The 18096-nt window shown below is 36.5% G+C and overlaps 2 protein-coding genes across 3 annotated transcripts; both read right to left on the bottom strand.

The window, feature by feature from the left end:
- Positions 1 to 4761: 4761 nt before the first annotated feature.
- LOC308697309 (zinc-alpha-2-glycoprotein-like) lies at positions 4762 to 8045 on the bottom strand (the record flags this gene model as incomplete). The annotated part of the gene is made up of 7 exons (XM_081376490.1): positions 4762 to 4912; positions 5024 to 5126; positions 5532 to 5666; positions 5840 to 6130; positions 6286 to 6540; positions 6633 to 6881; positions 8015 to 8045. 7 exons carry the CDS (start codon positions 8043 to 8045, stop codon positions 4762 to 4764), a joined length of 1215 nt encoding a protein of 404 aa, XP_081232616.1.
- Positions 8046 to 10310: 2265 nt separating this feature from the next.
- LOC308697527 (DLA class I histocompatibility antigen, A9/A9 alpha chain-like) lies at positions 10311 to 18096 on the bottom strand. Of its 2 annotated transcripts, XM_081376846.1 has the most exons (6): positions 17909 to 18096; positions 15813 to 16074; positions 14834 to 15102; positions 14434 to 14712; positions 14086 to 14211; positions 10311 to 12063 (listed from the first exon to the last, which is right to left on the bottom strand). In XM_081376846.1, the coding sequence occupies exons 1-4, from the start codon at positions 17976 to 17978 to the stop codon at positions 14435 to 14437; spliced, it is 879 nt and encodes a 292-aa protein (XP_081232972.1). In that variant the 5' UTR covers positions 17979 to 18096; the 3' UTR covers positions 10311 to 12063; positions 14086 to 14211; position 14434. The 2 variants fall into 2 exon arrangements, with proteins under 2 accessions (XP_081232972.1, XP_081232973.1); XM_081376847.1 differs by lacking the exons at positions 10311 to 12063; positions 14086 to 14211 and having other exon boundaries at positions 14613 to 14712; positions 14853 to 15102.

Here is an 18096-nt window from a genome sequence, read left to right as displayed (position 1 = left end):
AAAACAAGACACTAAAGTTTGAAGAGAAGAGCTCTTAAACAACTCGTGACTCGGGTTTATTTATAAACTACAGAATTCAGTATCAATTCAGCAATTAATTCACTGTGATCTTCTGCCAGTAATAGATCAGGCATTTGCTGCCAGTCATAAAAGACTACAGTAATCCTCCACTCTCAAGAAGTAAAACACCGCCTGGTCTAGATGTGCATCAAGTGCCAAATCTCCAAACCAAATGTTCTAAATAATAAAATTTTCATTTTCTAAATATAAAATGAAGTTGCAGCCGCTGATCTGATGATCTCACTGACTGACTCCTGACATCAGATTCTGTGAGGATTATGTTATTTTACACACAACATCTGTAAAGCGTGAGTTCCAGCAAAACCCAGACAGCGTCATCAGGCCCAGAGAGATGCACACTGGGACAAAGAGTTCTGATTAACATTCTGATAAAGGAGAAGTTCCACATTTCAAGTGCTTTATCGGTATTAAAAATAATTGTACGCTTGCATTGCCAAACCAACAGCAACTTCATACAAAGAAAATTCTAACAAAGATGAAAAATAAACACTATATAGACTAATAACAGTACATGACAATGTAAAACATTTGACACTTTACCAGTTAATAATGTGTGCAAATATCTTTGGAGTCTCTGCCATTAAAAACCCATTATTATTAGCAAAAGTAATGATGCAAATGTAAGGTTTTGAGGAACAATCCATTAATATGGCATGTAGAGAATAATACATAATTACTGAACGCATTTGTGCTGATTAATCGGTCTGAAAAATTTGATTAATCAACAAGCTTAATCCATGAAATTATTTAACTGTGATTTATTGATAAATAACAATAAATCGACAATAAATCCATAACATCCCCAATCTCATCTGTGAGTTTTCCTCAGAAAAGATGAATGTATGTTATGCATGTTAAACATCATCCATCTATCCATAATATTATCAATCAGTCCAAATGAATGTATTTCCTGTATTAGTCAATGCAAAGCAGCACTTGCTAATTTATGTAACTCTTCAACTCAACTTATACAACATACAAAAGCTGACATAGAGCAAAAACAGTTTAAAGTGTATATAGAAAGAACTTAAAGTTTAGACTGATTAAATCAGTGTTTCCAAACCCTGTTCCTGAAGTTCCCAGAAATGCAGATGTGCAACGGGATCCTGCAGGACCAGAGGTGAAGTGTACTGGATTTGGTTGCACCATTAAAGTAATTAAGCCTCCGTTACAGCATTAAAGCTTTCTAAAAAGTTGAACTACACAAATTCTCCATCATTTGACCTTCATTATATGGAACCTTCCTATTTCATGTATTTTATGTATCTATTTCTATTACTTCTTGGATTTGGTGTAATTTTTTCAATTCCAGTATCCAATTTTTATGAAAATGTGATCCACTTTTTAGAGCAATTTTCCACCGGACAAATTGCGATTGTTAACTCATGATTTCTGTTCTGTGCGTCTGTGCGCACCAATCTTGCACTTCTATCTACTCCTCAACCAGACCACCTAGAGCAGGGATGGGCAACTTCAGTCCTGGGGTGCGTTTCCCGAAAGCATCGTTGGCCAACTATGGTCGCAAGTTCCGTCGTTACCAATAGAGTTCAATGGACATTGCTATGAACTTGCGACCATAGTTGGCCAACGGTGCTTTCGGGAAACGCACCCCTGGAGGGCCACTGTCCTACAGAGTTTAGCTCCAACCCTGAAAAAATCACCTGCCTGTAATTTTCTAGTAATCTTGAGGACCTTGATTAGCTTGTTCAGGTGTGTTTGATTAGAGTTGAAGCTAAACTCTGTAGGACAGTGGCCCTCCAGGACCGAAGTTGCCCATCCCTGACCTAGAGACTTCGGGTTTTCGGCATTATAAGGAAGGTCTAATCTCGGGAACGCACAAAAAAAATCCACGAAAAGATTTCCTATCTCTTAGTGTTGTGATCCCATGAGGTGAGAAAATTGCGCTAAAACACTCACTGAGTTTTTATTACTTGTTTGTGTTTATAAGTATTACTTTTGGCTGCAACTTAAACTGTGGCGATTTCAAGAGAATATTTATCTTTTGTTTAGTTTTAGAAAAGCAGTGTATTGCTGTTATTGAATTCATTTATTGAACAACTTATTTTATACTGTTTCCTCAAATAAAGCAAACCTTGCCTGTAAAAACACACTGACAAAGGAGAAATTTCAGATTTAAAGTGGTTTATTGGTATTAAAAATAACTGTACATTTGCAAACAAGTTGCAGCTTTATGGCGAACAAAGAAAAAAGTTCAAAACAAAGATGAAAAATAAACACTAAACAGACAGTACAACAGTGTATGACAATATAAAAGACATGTGACACTTTAACATTTAACACTGAGGTCTTCTGAATGCAAATGAAATGAACGCATTCAATATATTTTATACTAAAAATGTAAAGTCCAGTGTTTCTGAAGACCTGAAGCTATTTTACATGTAATATGTCTAAAGATTAAATAAAAGTTACGTTTTTGCTACTTAAATACTGTAAGGAATTCTCCGGAATATTGATAATGGATTTTCATTCAAATCATTAACATTAATACCTCAAAACACACATCCATATATGCAACAGTACATGAACGGATACAGGGCGTTCGGTACGGTACAGGCAATGACACAAATTATAACATATCTGAGTTAGCTTATTCAGTGAAATTTTCAACAGCAATTAATCAATCAACAATAATTCATTAACCTCCCTAATCTTAAATATACAGCATTGGTTATTTATTTGATCTATGAATTTTCCTCAGAAAAGATGAATGGTGCATGTTAAAGTGCCCCTATATGCTTTTTTGGGATATTACCTTTCATGTAGAGTGTATGTAATGTGAAAGTAAAATATCTGCAAAGTTTGAAAGATCAAAGTGCACGACAAATAAACATATTGTCTCCTAAAAGAAAGAATCGATTCTCAACTTCTGAAACGAGTCGTCGGTAATTTCAGTCTCACTTCCTGTTACATGCGTTATCACACATTTGCATAATGCCAGCCTATGATCTTCATTGGCTGACGGCGATCGACGTCTACTTTGACCCTCAAACACTGCAGTTGTAGCTGAGACTGGAAGAGTTTAGTTCATGTTGTCCACATGTTGAGAAGACGCTGTGTTCTGTGCTGTGAATCCACTTTCTGCACTTTAAAAGAATGAGACTCGTGCTGGAAATGACACGGAAAAACCAACGCCATCGTTACTGTTCGCATCACTGTATATCAAGTGCTGAGGAAGATCCGGAGCTGAGATTCAGATATGCTAATGTTTCTGACACGCACTGTAAGCAGTTGACCAATCACAACAGACTGGGCCGTCTGACCAATCAGAGCAGAGTAGCTCGCAGAAAGGAGGGGTTTAGAGAGACTGAATTCTCTTTGAGAAATGAGGTGATGTGCAATCTATATTATGAGAAAATTAAACCTTTGATGCATTTTTTTTTTTTTACCTTTGATGCCTGTAAACCTATTGTAGGAGGAGACCTCTAAAACTAAATCAGGAACCTTTAAAATAGCATAATAGGGGCAATTGAAACACCATTCAACCATACTATTATTTATCAGTCCGAGTGAATCACATGTATTATTCAGTGTAAAGAAGGATAGAGTAATTTATGTAACTCTTTATACAGTTTAAAGGAGAACTCTGGTCAATTTTAACATTGAGCTCATTTTTTTGTACATTTGGAGTGCTGTCAATACAGAGAACAACCACAAAAATCGGTGTTGCCTACACCTATTTTTAAAATTTGCACCCTGTTGACTTCAATGGGGCAAGTACTAAACCTGCTTTTAGGCTCTTAACATCCTTGATGTGTCATTACAAGTGCACAGAAAATGTGAGTGATTCCTTCAGAGTCAACACGAGTGGATCTGACTGCAGTAGATGTGAAAGAAATGTATAAAAATGATGTTATTTAAGCCAGCGCAAATACCTGTTTACATTCTGTTTTTCGGTTGAAGTCCAAAGTAGTCGATTGCCGAGTTCACACGCATAGGTTTAGTTACCTATGATCACGCGCGTGAACTCGGCAATCGACTACTTTGGACTGGATGTAAACAGGTATTTGCGCTGGCTTAAATAACATAATTTTTATACATATCTTTTACATCTACTGCAGTCAGATCCACTCGTGTTCACTCTGAAGGAATCATCTAACATGACCAGTGCACTTGTAATGACACATCAAGGATGTTAAGAGGCTAAAAGCAGGTTTAGTACTTGCCCCATTGAAGTCAACAGGGTGCAAATTTTAAAAATAGAATAACTCGGTGTAGGCAACACCGATTTTTGTCGTTGTTCTCTGTATTGACAGCACTCCAAATGTACAATAAAATGAGCTCAATGTTAAAATTGACCGGAGTTCTCCTTTAACTCATAAGTGTACCTGAAGTTGAATTAGAGCAAAAACACTGAAGTCTCAAAGTAGACAGATAGCTTTAGACTGACAGATAGCTCAAAGTGGATACGATTAAATCAGTGTTTCCCAACCCCAAATTTGCAGCAGGGATCAAACAGGGCCAGAGTTGGGATATAAAGATTTAAATCTCAATTTAAGAAAATTGCCCCATCTGACTGGTTTTGTGGTCCAGGGTCACATATATGGTCGGAGGCTTTTGTAAATATTTCAATGTACTTGTGCATTAAGCAGCTGATGCAACCGGCTCCATAAAAAAAAAAAAAAAAAAAAACTAATTGTAATCTGTATTGAACACTAAAGCTTACAAATTATTTGGCCTGATCAGAGCGGTGAAATGAAATTCTAATTTTGAAACCCTGAGACCCTGAGATGTGTTTTCATGGAAGAACCTCATGAATGTAGGAAGATCCTCTTCTGGCTTCACTGCTGTACATGAGCACAGATTCTTCGGCCTGCAGAAAAAAACCCTGCATTAAAACCTTCTTGGACTTTTTTGATGAACACCACTAAAAGGTGATCCAGTCTGAAAAAACTGAGTTTGCTCAAACGAAGCCCAAACTGACCCGAGTAGCCACTGAAACCGGTTTCGTTCAACAGGCTTCGGTCGTTCTGGAGACCCTGAGATGACGTTCTCTCTTCTGCTGGAGCCATTATAGTTCATCTGGCCTAGAGATTATAAAATACAATACATTAGAAAAATTTAGCATTAAGCTTAGCTCAAGCTGACTTACTAATATTCACTTTTGTGTTTCACAATTCATAAGCTTTTATGGCACTGAATTTTAAGGCAGTTTATCTGCATCACTTCAAAAAAATATTAAAACGTTTATTAAAGGAAAACTTGTTATTTTGAAGAATGTTTTTCTTTAGTTCACACAATGAAAGTCAATGGGGTCCAATGTTATTTTGCACCCCATTGACTTCATTGCAAGGACAAAAGAATAATTCAGTTCTGCAGAAAAAAAAAAGAAAGTCATACAGGTTTGAAACAACATGAGGGTGAGTAAATGATGATAGAATTGTCATTTTTAGGTGAACTACTTTAAATAGTTTTAAACATTTTGAACTTACCATTTAACTCTTTGTGTGCCGTTCCTGCGCAGAAACACCATAAAAACACATTTAAAACTACCAGTGCAAATACAGCTGCCGTTACTGCCAAATCATGCCTTCTAGATTCTTCACTGCTATTAGTGCGCTTCTCATCTGTAGGAAAACAACAACAGTCTTTTTACAATTTTTATGAATTCATAACAACATGCAATGACAAAAAAAAAAAAAAAAAAATCCAAATTTAATTTGAGAAAATCTGACTGAGATTTGATCACAAATACAGGTAAAGAGGTCACAAATTAAAGTTAACTTCTGACAGGACATACTCTCATTTTTACCCCACTGTGTTATAAGTGTCTGTGTCAGACTACTATGAGAGACGTGACACTCATAACTCTCTTCTTCATCTCTGTGAATCTCCACACTGATTCTCATCTGAAAGCTCTCGTCATCATTGGGTCTGACTCCAGTAGAGCTGAAGGGTTCAACGCTAGCGTTGTTCAATGTGATCTTCATCTCGATGTGTTTGGGGAAGAAGCCAGTGGCCAGACAGCTCAGATTCAGCTTGCTTCGGTCATGAGGAGCTTCAGAGGCAAACGTGTGAACATCTGGAGCATCTGCAATAAGAAACACCAGGAATAAATCAAATACAACAATATTCCATATTATTTCTACACAAAAGACAAATCAAACACAAACCACCATAAACGTAGTGAATAGTATCATTGAAAATGATTTAGAAAGACACTGAAGTCATCAGATCAACACATACTGCTTATTGAATCATTAAATGTGGAGATCCAGTCTTTGCACTTCTTGAGGAATGACTGGAGATACAGATTATGAAATTTGTCAGCGTCCCACTTCATTTTGGTTTCTTTTGCCTTTGGATTTTTCTCCATCCACTGCATCGTGTCAGAATTAAAGGCAATAAAATCCTCTCCATCATATCCGTACTCATCAAACGCTATTACATTCATCACTGCATCCAGCTCACAGCCGACTCTCCTCTGTAGTGTATGGAGGCCTAAAAATGTATGATAACATTGTTGATCAATATTTATTTTAATAAATAACTCTTTAAATATGAATGTATAAAAAAAATAATCACCAACTCACCGTCACATTTGGATCTTGTGCAGTTTGCCAGAGTATAAACCAGATGTATAAACCAGTCTTTAGATTCATCTGGTTCTTCAGTGTCTCTCCAGATCTCTGAACTCTGGCGGTCTCTTTTCCAGGTTTGTTCTTCATTACTGTAGTGAGAGATCCGTCTGTCATCATACAGACCCACTGCACTGAACTCAGGACCGGAGGATCCAGCAGGTTTGGAGAGAGCGCTGTAAACGTACTGGAGAAGATGTCTCTCTGGAGAAAAATAAAGGCAAGACAAGAATACTGTGGAAACACTCCAAAGTGATCAAAGTGCAGTCTTTTACACGGACCCCCAAATCTGATTATCCCCAAACCCCCATCCTTAAATGTACAATGCAGCTATAATCATTTAACGCATAAAAAGACCCAATTATTATTATAGGTAGGCCTACATGTGTAAAATGTTGTTTGGAAAATATTTAGTTTCTATTGTTAGATCATTGTTTTTTTTTTTTTTTTTTTACAGGGAGTTCTGTACTGTAAGATTCATTGAAATCTATATATTATATTATATTTAAATCAAATTTATACAGGCCTATTTTAATCAATGCATTTAAATATTTTTTTATTTTTTATAAGTATAACTATCTATTTAGATCAAATGTAGGCCTTAGTTATTTAAATCAAAGTGTATTTGTTTATTTGAATAGCCTATATTTTATCTGAATCAAATATGTTAATTATTTAAATCAATTTGTTTATTTTTAATCTTTTTTTTTTATTTTAATCAAATGTAGGCATTTTTTTTGGTTAGTTCGATCTTGTTTTTATTATTATTTATTTTTTTCATTTTTAACACTGTTTTTCTCGTTGCTTTTCCACAGATCTCCTAGCTCTCTCTTGTGGCCCCCAGTTTGGCCCCCAGTTATTAATGAAACATACAGGTACTGCTACTGGTTACCTGATCAGAAGCGGTTCTACTATCAACTAGCCATAGCCTATAAACATCCACATTTTTTAAATACAAAACGTGAAAAATGCAACAGCATTTCTGTGAAACTTTAGATTCACAGTTTTGTCAATGACTTGTGGGCGCACAAGCGGATCTGTCCCACGCGGAAACGATGTCCCACACGATGATGCGTTTTGCAAATGCCATCGAGTTTTTCGAATTCCCACGTCGCCCATAAAATGTCGCCGCATATTTGTCCCAAGACAGTCCGGAGTACATGGGCTCCCCCCCTCTGTTACAATCGCATTCCGCAGGAGGGGGACCAGCCGTCAAACAGCAGCTGAGCCAAACAATGCAAGATAGCCTAATGCAGCTTTAAGTAGCCTACCCCCTCTTGCAAAGGAATCTTTGCAATCTTATTTTGAAGGCAGGAGGAATCTAAGACACATCTGACCTCCTTTTAATTCTGTGTTGATGATGTCCATGTTTTAATATGCCATTGTGACATCAGCTTTTACCGCTCGTGCAAGAGTTTCAGACAACGATGAGGATACACATTATTATTGCATCCCCGGACTAGAGAGAAGGAAAGCTACAAATGCACAAAACTAAACTAATATCAATGTCTTTGAAAAACAAGAAAAAAAAAATGACTTAGACAATTATCCTATGAGGCTACGATATGCAAAAAAAAAAAAAAAAAAAAAAAAAAAAAAAAAAAACCTCGCTCAACTCCTGATTAGGCTAAAATATTCTCTCATATTTCCCTTAAATCATAACACCCTGTCGCATCACGGGCGTTGCTTCACTTTAAACCTTAAACTTAATTTAACACTAACTTTATAAAAAAAATCAACCGCCATCACCAGCGCCATTCATTATATTAAAAAAATATATATTAAAATAAATATTTACTTTGCTTACCGCACTGAACATTGGTTATGCGCAAAGAAATGTAACAGAGACAAAAAGTCGTATTGATTCCATTTTGTTTCCCCAGGAAAAGTAATACCATCAGCATCATGTTCTACAGACCCATAAAGCTCCTGTGAACGTGCCGCTGTCTCGCGATCTCATCTCAGACTCAAGAATCATCAATGAATTACTTTCGTTTGAAAGGCAGAGCCAGAATCTCATTCTTCTTCTGGGATTTTGACTCCTGATAATACATTACCGCCACTAACTGGACTGGAGTGTCCAGAGTACTGGACTGTGGATATAAGCATCAGCTGTGTTCCTCATACACGTGATCATGTCTCTTCTCAGGTAGAAGCTCCTGCTGTCCTCCACACTGAACGCTGATTGGTCAAGAGAAACTCTTCAAAGGCTTCAGACAGTGACTTTCCTGCCATAAATATACCAAAACAACCTTTTTTAGGCTATGTCTTTTTATGCCATAATGATCTGATGCTTTTTGTTTGTGTGTTTTAGAGATCATCAGTAAAAGTGTGAGAGAGCATATAAAGGGCAGATGAGCATTAAACATAATTTATTCACTTCATCTACTGTCCCACTTTAGCTAAAATTCATCCTAATATTTGAATAGACCTTTCAAAACGTTTCAAAATAGTCCTTTCATTTACTCTTGTAAATGTAAATGTCACCCACTGAAGTATCTGACAGTGAATTGAGATGACAAAATAGAGGCAGAATTACAATTCAAAATAGAATTAAGTTAAAATTAAAACAATTATATATATATATATATATACCATAACAATTTTTAATGACAGCCATACATTAAAAAATAAATTAATTGTATTTTTAATTATATGTTTCATATTCCCAATGTTTATCCATAAAAATAAACATTGGGAATTTTATATCCAAATGCATAATGGTGAGCATTAATAGTAGACATTAATGACTGTTAATTGCTCTGACAGCACTGAGAGTAATCATAATCATATCAGGGAATAACTGTGTGCATTCTTTTGGAGCCACCATTTAATCAAATCATCAGGTTTGTTTGCACATGTCTTTTTGGAAGAAAAAACAAAAGTCACCTTTGTCAACTTGCACTTTGTCACAATGATACTAAACTAAATTATTTGAAATGATTTGATTTGAACGCACACATAAAATGACACCAAATACAAATTCAAGGCTTGAAGAGGAAAGAATTCACAACACGACTTTGAGGAATGGGGAAGACTCAGAAGTTACATCTTTTACACTAAAAAAGTTGTGCAATTTTGCATTATAATTTTTTTCCATTAAATTGATGTTGTAAATTCAGAAATGAAGTTTTATTTTAAAAGTGGTTTTGTGCAAGATGATAAAAGAGGGAGTCTATAGTGTTTAATGTCCTGATATTGGGTGAACATTGCAGGTTTTGATTGGGTTGAGGATTTGACTATTTATTACTAATTAACATGCAATTGTGAACAGTTGCTATAGAAACCAATAATATAATTGAGTGATGTGATACAAAAGTGAGGAAACTAATCATGTAAAATCACATTGAGGATACTTAATGGAGTCACTTAAAAATGTTTATTGTGTTGAATTACAAAAACAAAAAATTATAGAATGTACATTAAAAATGTTTTCCGGGCAGGTCAGTCACTACAGGAATCAAAAACAATGTGCAAACCCAAATCTAGGTTTGGTTTTATTCCCAAAAAAAAAAAAAATGTTTTCAAGAAGTTTGTGTGTAGATGAAAAAATAAAGCTATTTTAAACCAGTGAAAGACACTGTCATAGTGATCTGTTGCTTAATCCAGCAAGAACGACGTGTGACGCAGAATAAATGAAGACACTCAGCATTTATTAAATAAATAACAAGAACACACAAACACTGTAAACAACAGAGGACTTAAATACACAGGGCTAGATGATAAACCCAACAGGTGAGACACTAATTAGAAACCAAGACAAAGAAAACCATAACTAGAAATTAAACAGATTTACTGCATATTACAGTATGTGCAATTAATGCAATTCATGAAAAAAAATCTTATTGCAAAATAATGTGGAAGGAATAGTGCAAATAAAACTCTGCAGTGAACTCACAGTGCATTTTTCTTTAAACAAAGAACAGCCCTAAAAATGCAGTAGGAATGTAAAGATTAAATGAAACCATAATTTGTTGAGTCTTTCATACTATAAAGAATACTTTCAATGATCATACAGTCACCAACACAGGGTTTCAATATGGCAAAAAGTAAAAAAGTACACAATACATAAAATTACAAAATGCAAAATGTCAAATACTTAAAATGTAATTCAGGACATTTTTAACATTATAAGAACATATTATATCAGAAACAGAGCAAAGGCAACCTTCTGAAAGTGCATGTAAGACGCATGTAAAAAGCGTCTGTGCATGTTAAGCATGTAAATGGATAGGAAGGACCAGATTAAGGGTACGTTTCGTTTACACAACAACAATGTACTGAAAATGGAAAAAAACACTGTTGCCATGTAAATGAACAGCCAAAAACAAACAAAAAGTTTTTAGTTGAAAACGGTGTTGTGTAAACGGCCCCAAAATCAGGGCTTCCAAACCCTGGTTTTAGCGTAGCTCAACAGTACACACACACACACACACACACACACACTTCACATTCATGAAAACAGTACTCCAAAGCCAGGGCTGGAAAACACTGGCTCAAAGTTACATGATGCATAATACATTCATACCGTTCATACTTCAATTTCCAAAGGGGAATGACCTGTTGTTCATACTACAAGTTCCTACTTCTGTAACAAACACTGGATTTGATTGTCTTGCTCCATCTTAAGGCAGAGCTAATAAAGCCGGACACACACTGTACGATTTTGACCACGATGTGACTGTCTGAGACAACTTTTGCAAATCCTAAAAGACTCATCTGATCCTAGGCTAAAATCTGAATCATGTCCGTACAGTCTGCACAAGGAACAATCGAAAAGTGCTGTTATATATCACACAGTGTAGACCTGGCTTAAGCCATTCACTCCTAATTACATTTCTGTAATTACATCTATAATGACACTGTTGAACCTTCCTTTACACCTCAATCAATCAATCAATCAATCAATCAATCAATCAATCAATCAATCAATCAATCAATCAAATCAATCAATCCATCCATCCATCCCTAATAAGGATAAAGCAGTTTGGATGATAAGTTTACAAACATAACTAAATGTGAAAGAACCTCAGGAATGTAGGAACGCTCCTCTGTCTTTACTGCTATACTGCATTTATAGAAGTTCTTGGTTACAAAAAAAATGCTTTAAGGCTTTATTAAACTTAGAGCTAAATTGTCCCTAAGAGTCCCTTTGCGTGTTTACTAGATGTAGCAATGCAGAGATTAGTTGCTAGACATCAACGAGCTAACGAATCTATTTCTACTGTATGACAATGACTCTTGAGATGAACAATAAATTTATGTCATGCAGACACATGGATTGGCTGTATCATTATGTACCAGATTCACTGAGCTCATTTCAAGAGATCTGGAGATCCTGAGCTGACGTTCTCACTTCTGGTGGAGCGATTACAGTTCATCTGGCCTAGTAGAGATGACACAATATATTTCATTAGACATCTCTCTGTGAGAATAGAAAGTTTTCTCTAAAGGATAGTCCACCTAATGTTGTTCCAAAACCGTGTGAGTTACTTTCTTCCAAGCGTCACAAAAAGAGATGTAAAAGGAGTCCACTATGAGACTTATAGGCTACGTTCACACTGCAGGCTGAAACGACCCAATTCCGATTTTTTTGCCCCTATGCGACCTGTATCTGATCTTTTCATGACAGTCTGAACGACACAGATCCGATCTTTTCAAATGCGACCCAGGCCACTTGGGTATGTGGTCCCAAATCCGATACATATCCGATCTTTTCAAATGCGACTTCAGTCTGAACGGCCACGTCATTGATACGCGAAAAACGTCATAATTCTGCATTGAAGTAGTCGTCGGTTTGAAAACGGACTGCATATTCGTCGAGCTGAGGTAAATCTGCCGAACGGGTCGACCTCGACGAGCCCGTTAATAAAAAAAAAAAAAAAAAAAAAAAGCCCACGGCAGTTATGTTAACTTATTTGTGCTGAATCTGATATTAGATAGGTCAGCGGCTGCTGTCTGGCTCTTGTGTAACGGTCCCTGCGTGCGCTCGTGTGTGTGTGTGTGTGAGAGAGTGAGAGAATCACAGTTAGTTAAAGCAGAGATCGGGCTCTGGTTAAAGTTTAGCAACTTCCGCAAACAACAAGTGACGTCGTTGACCGTTGAGTACTCTTCTGCGCATGCTGGTCACTTCTGGGTCATTTCACGTTCACACAGGAGATCACAAAAGGTCGCATTTAATTGGAAATGTGAACGGCCTTGCAAAAAAATCGAATTTTTTCAAAAAATCGGAATTGAGCATTAAGCCCTGCAGTGTGAACGTAGCCATAGATTTGTGGCTGGAACTGATTGAAATGGAAGAATTCACTGAAAATTGTTCTGCCCATTAAAGCTCTCAAATCTCATTACACATTTAAACACACCAGGTTTGGTTAGGAGAAATGTGCATCATTTACATCAAACTTGGAGTGATGCATCTTGGTGCACCATATTTGAATATACATGAACACAAATGGCATTTAAAGGAGAACTCCGGTCAATTTTAACATTGAGCTCATTTTTTGTACATTTGGACTGTCAATACAGAGAACAACGACAAAAATCGGTGTTGCCTACACCGAGTTATTCTATTTTTAAAATTTGCACCCTGTTGACTTCAATGGGGCAATGTTTAAACCTGCTTTTAGCCTCTTAACATCCTTGATGTGTCATTACAAGTGCACTGGTCATGTGAGTGATTCCTTCTGAGTGAACACGAGTGGATCTGACTGCAGTAGATGTGAAAGATATGTATAAAAATGATGTTATTTAAGCCAGCGCAAATACCTTTGTTTACATCCTGTTTTCGGTCGAAGTCCAAAGTAGTCGATTGCCGAGTTCACACGCGTGATCATAGGTAACTAAACCTATGCGAGTGAACTCGGCAATCGACTACTTTGGACTTCAACCGAAAACAGGATGTAAACACAGGTATTTGCGCTGGCTTAAATAACATCATTTTTATACATTTCTTTCACATCTACTGCAGTCAGATCCACCCGTGTTGACTCTGAAGGAATCACTCACATGACCTGTGCACTTGTAATGACACATCAAGGATGTTAAGAGCCTAAAAGCAGGTTTAGTACTTGCCCCATTGAAGTCAACAGGGTGCAAATTTTAAAAATAGAATAACTCGGTTTAGGCAACACCGATTTTTGTCGTTGTTCTCTGTATTGACAGCACTCCAAATGTACAATAAAATGAGCTCAATGTTAAAATTGACCGGAGTTTTCCTTTAAGAGCTTTTGTTGTCCTGTTTGAAGCTTGACAGATGTGGCAACAATGAACTGTTGTTAAATGAAAAAGAGCTACATTTCTTTCTTTGTATGTTCAATGGAGCATCATACAGGTCTGGAACAACATGAGGGTGAGTACATGACTATTTCCAATTTTGGGTGAATTATTTCTTTCAATTATTTGAACTCACCATTTCAGTTTCTCCATCTGTAGACTAAAACCATGATGGACAGAACTTCAACCGTGATTGCAACTGCAGCTGCTACTGCCAAAGCAAGCCTTCTAGATTCTGTTCGACAATTGGTGCATTTTCCATCTGCAGGAGCACAACAATAAAACTAAACATTACAAATAACAAATACTTTTTAACCATTTTATACATTCATAGTTACATGCAACAGCTAAAAAATAAAAATGTGAATGAGCATTACATCACAAAGACATGTAGATGTCCAAAAGCTAGACAGCTGCAACAATTTAACTTAAAGTTAACAAATGAACAATTATGGCCAGTTATGAAAATGATGGTCATATTTACCCTATTGTGTTATAAGTGTCTGTGTCAGGCTGCTATGAGAGACGTGACACTCATAACTCTCTTCTTCATCTCTGTGAATCTCCACACTGATTCTCATCTGAAAGGTTTCGTCATCATTGGGTCTGACTCCAGTAGAGCTGAAGGGTTCAACGCTAGCGTTGTTCAATGTGATCTTCATCTCGATGTGTTTGGGGTAGAAGCCAGTGGCTAGACAGCTCAGATTCAGTTTGCTTCGGTCATGAGGAGCTTCAGAGGCAAACGTGTGAACATCTGGTGCATCTGCAATAAGAAACATCGTGAGTAAAGAATATTACAACATCTAAAAAAAGACACTTGATTCTGAATACAAAGACATGAAACACTAAGTTCAAAAGACCGAAGACATCAGATCAACACATACTGCTTATTGAATTATTAACCGTGGAGATCCAGTCCTTGCAGGTCCTGAGGTATGACTGGACGACCAGTCTGCAAACTCTTTGATTGTTCCACTTCATTCTGGTTTCTTTTGCCTTTGGATTTTTCTCCATCCACTGCATCATGTCAGAATTCAAGGCAATAAAATCCTCTCCATCATATCCGTACTCATCAAACGCTTTTACATTCATCACTGCATCATCTGGACGTTTATCCAGCTCACAGCGACTCTCCTCTGTAGTGTATGGAGGCCTAAAAATCACAGCATATAAAGCAGTTGTATACTGGATAATCATAATCAAACTTTCACAGTTTGCCTTATGTAGCACATAAATGGTAGATGTGATACCATGTAGAAATAAATGATAATCATTTACATGATTTAGATTTCAGATGTAGTTGGGTTTATGGTTCACATTATAATTCTTGAATGTGCAATATGTTGTAATAACGAATGGCCAAAGTGGAGGTGCAAGTGTCTCAGGTGCTCTTGATGCCAGAATTCATCACATTAACTAACAAAGTCAGTGTACTGTTTGTCATCATTTATGTCTATCAACATTAGATCTAACAATCCTCTTTTTGTCAAATGTTTACTTGAAAGTGTGCTACCGCTTTCGAAGAAACACATTAAGGTGATGATACACAGGGAAACTTTTTGAGCAATGTTGCTTGGGCACTTTCCCATTGAAAATGGGCAATAAATTTCTATCTGGATAATTTAGATCAGTCGTGGGCCCTGTGTCTCATCTAGTTGCCCGTTGACAGAAACATTGCCCAGCAACATTGCTCAAAAAGTTGCCCTGTGTATCATCACCGTTACACTTGCTATGATATTCCATGTTATAGCTTTCAGATATTTTATGTGTGACCTAAACGTCCAGTTATTTTGTGCGCCACAGTAAGTTCACACTCATATTACACTCATATTACAGGTCTGAGAACTGATAAAACAGCTGAACTCAGCAGACTCGCCGTCACATTTGGATCTTGTGCAGTTTGCCAGACTATGAACCAGATGTATAAACCAGTCTTTAGATTCATCAGGTTCTTCAGTGTCTCTCCAGATCTCTGAACTCTGGCGGTCTCTTTTCCAGGTTTGTTCTTCATTACTGTAGTGAGAGATCCGTCTGTCATCATACAGACCCACTGCACTGAACTCAGGACCGGAGGATCCAGCAGGTTTGGAGAGAGCGCTGTAAACGTACTGGAGAAGATGTCTCTCTGGAGAAAAAAGAAAAAAAAAGACAAATTATTCTGAAAAGATACTGACAAGCCACATTGATCACTACAAGTTACATTGGGCTAAGTTCAGACTGTCAGTCCAAATCCGATTTTTGTGCATATCCGATTGAAATCTTTATGTGACTTTCTTACGCCATGTAAAACGGAAACATCAGCCGTTGTTGTAGGAAATATGTCCCTGCAGAAACAAGGTTGCGTTGTTGCAAAGTGCCTGACGAGCAAAACATTAGAATTTAGTGGAGACATGTTTTGAAACCGGTGAAGATGGCAGCATGGCATCAATCAACTCATCCCAGCCTCCGACGGTTCTGCCGCTGCCTCAGAAGACACAGTAGTCCAGCGAGGCAGATACACATGCTCATTTTGTAAATAAGACAACATCTATATTGCAAACCCCTCCATGTTGCTGTTGTTGTTATTGGCATAGAAAGCAATGCAGATATTCTGGAGCACCATGGGACACACAGATCGGATCTGAACAGTTGCGATACACAATGTGCGAAAAGTCAATAATTTTAGATCAGATTCCATTCGGATTTGGACTGACAGTTTCAATGTAGCACTAGTCCATGGGTTCCCAACCACATTCCTGGAGCGCCCTCCCCCTCCCTCCTAGACTCCAAGACCTGAAATGGGTGTGTGAGACAGAGGGCTCCAGGAACGTAGTTGGGAACTCCTGATCTAATCTATGTCCAATATTATTGAGGAATAAAGCAAATGTAAGCACATTGATGGGTTCTGCACAGGACAGTCTCAGCCACACATTCCAATCATGCAACATGCTCGAGGACTTCTCCCTCTGTTATTTCCGGGAAAAATCCTTCCCTAAGCCTTCAGGCTTCCATGCACTGAACAGAAACAAGAACACTGGAACTACAATAATATGCCAAATTGTTTTCTTCGTTAATTTTTTTCATAGGCCTACATGGCCTGTGGTATTTGACTACTGGTCAAAAATGTACACACTATAATAAAAAAAAAAAAAAAAAAAAAAATTTTTTAAGAAGTCTCTTATGCGCATCAAGCCTATTTATTTGACAAAAATACAGAAAAAATTATGACAATTTAAAATAATATTTTTTAAACAAAAATAGCCTTTATTTCTGTGATGCAAAGCTGGATTTTCAACAACCATAACTCAGTCTTTAGTGTCACATGATTCTTCAGAAATCATTCAAATATGCTGATTTATTATCAATGTTGGAAACAGTTTTTTTTATTGAACCTGTGATACTTTTTTTCAGGATTCATTGACAAATAAAAAGTTAAACAGAGCATTAAACTAAAATAGAAATTATTTTATAAGTCTTTACTTTTTTTTATCAATTTAGCACATCCTTGCTGAATAAAAGTATTAATTTCTTAAAAAAAAAAAGAAAGTAAATTACTGACCCCAAACTTTTGAACGGTAGTGTATATTGGTACAAAATATTTATTTTTTAAATAGATGCTGTTCTTTTTTTTTACTAAGAATCCTGAAAAAAATATCAAAGGTTATAGGTATTTTACAATAGAAAACAATTATTTTAAATTGTAGTAATATTTATTTCACAAATAAATGCAGCCTTGATGAGCATAAAAGGATTCTTTCAAAACATTAAAAATAGTAGTGTCCAAACTTTTGACCGGTTGGCTACTTATATACCATTATACTTATAATACTAATATATATATATATATATATATATATATATATATAATGTATGTGTATATATATATATATATATATATATATATATATATATATATATATATATATATGCATGCCCCTTTTTTACATTTGAGCCCCTGCCCCTGAGGAACTCTCACGTACCTGCCAACTTACCGCACTGAGATGCGCATAAAAAAATGTAGCACAGAAAAGTAAGTCGTATCAAACCCATTTTTTTTAAATAATAAAAATAAACGTAACAGAATTTCTCCTTCTTCGTTGGTGTTTTATGGCAGTAACAGAATGTTTATTTTACGGTCGCTTGTCCAGTCCATATGTTCTACCTTTTT

This window comes from Scardinius erythrophthalmus (assembly GCF_964197995.2).
Source record: "Scardinius erythrophthalmus genome assembly, chromosome: 10".
NCBI lineage: Eukaryota > Metazoa > Chordata > Actinopteri > Cypriniformes > Leuciscidae > Scardinius > Scardinius erythrophthalmus.
This window is presented reverse-complemented; position numbering and strand designations above follow the sequence as displayed.

Bases quoted from the DNA above. Each gene is read 5' to 3' on its own strand.
- LOC308697527 (XM_081376846.1), bottom strand. From the start codon at position 17,978: ATGGGTTTGATACGACTTACTTTTCTGTGCTACATTTTTTTATGCGCA. The intron at 16,075-17,908 runs GTACGTGAGAGT...TTTTTTCTCCAG, and splicing joins TCAGTGCGGTAAGTTGGCAG to AGAGACATCTTCTCCAGTAC. The intron at 14,713-14,833 runs GTATGTGTTGAT...TTCTTATTGCAG, and splicing joins GGTTAATAATTCAATAAGCA to ATGCACCAGATGTTCACACG.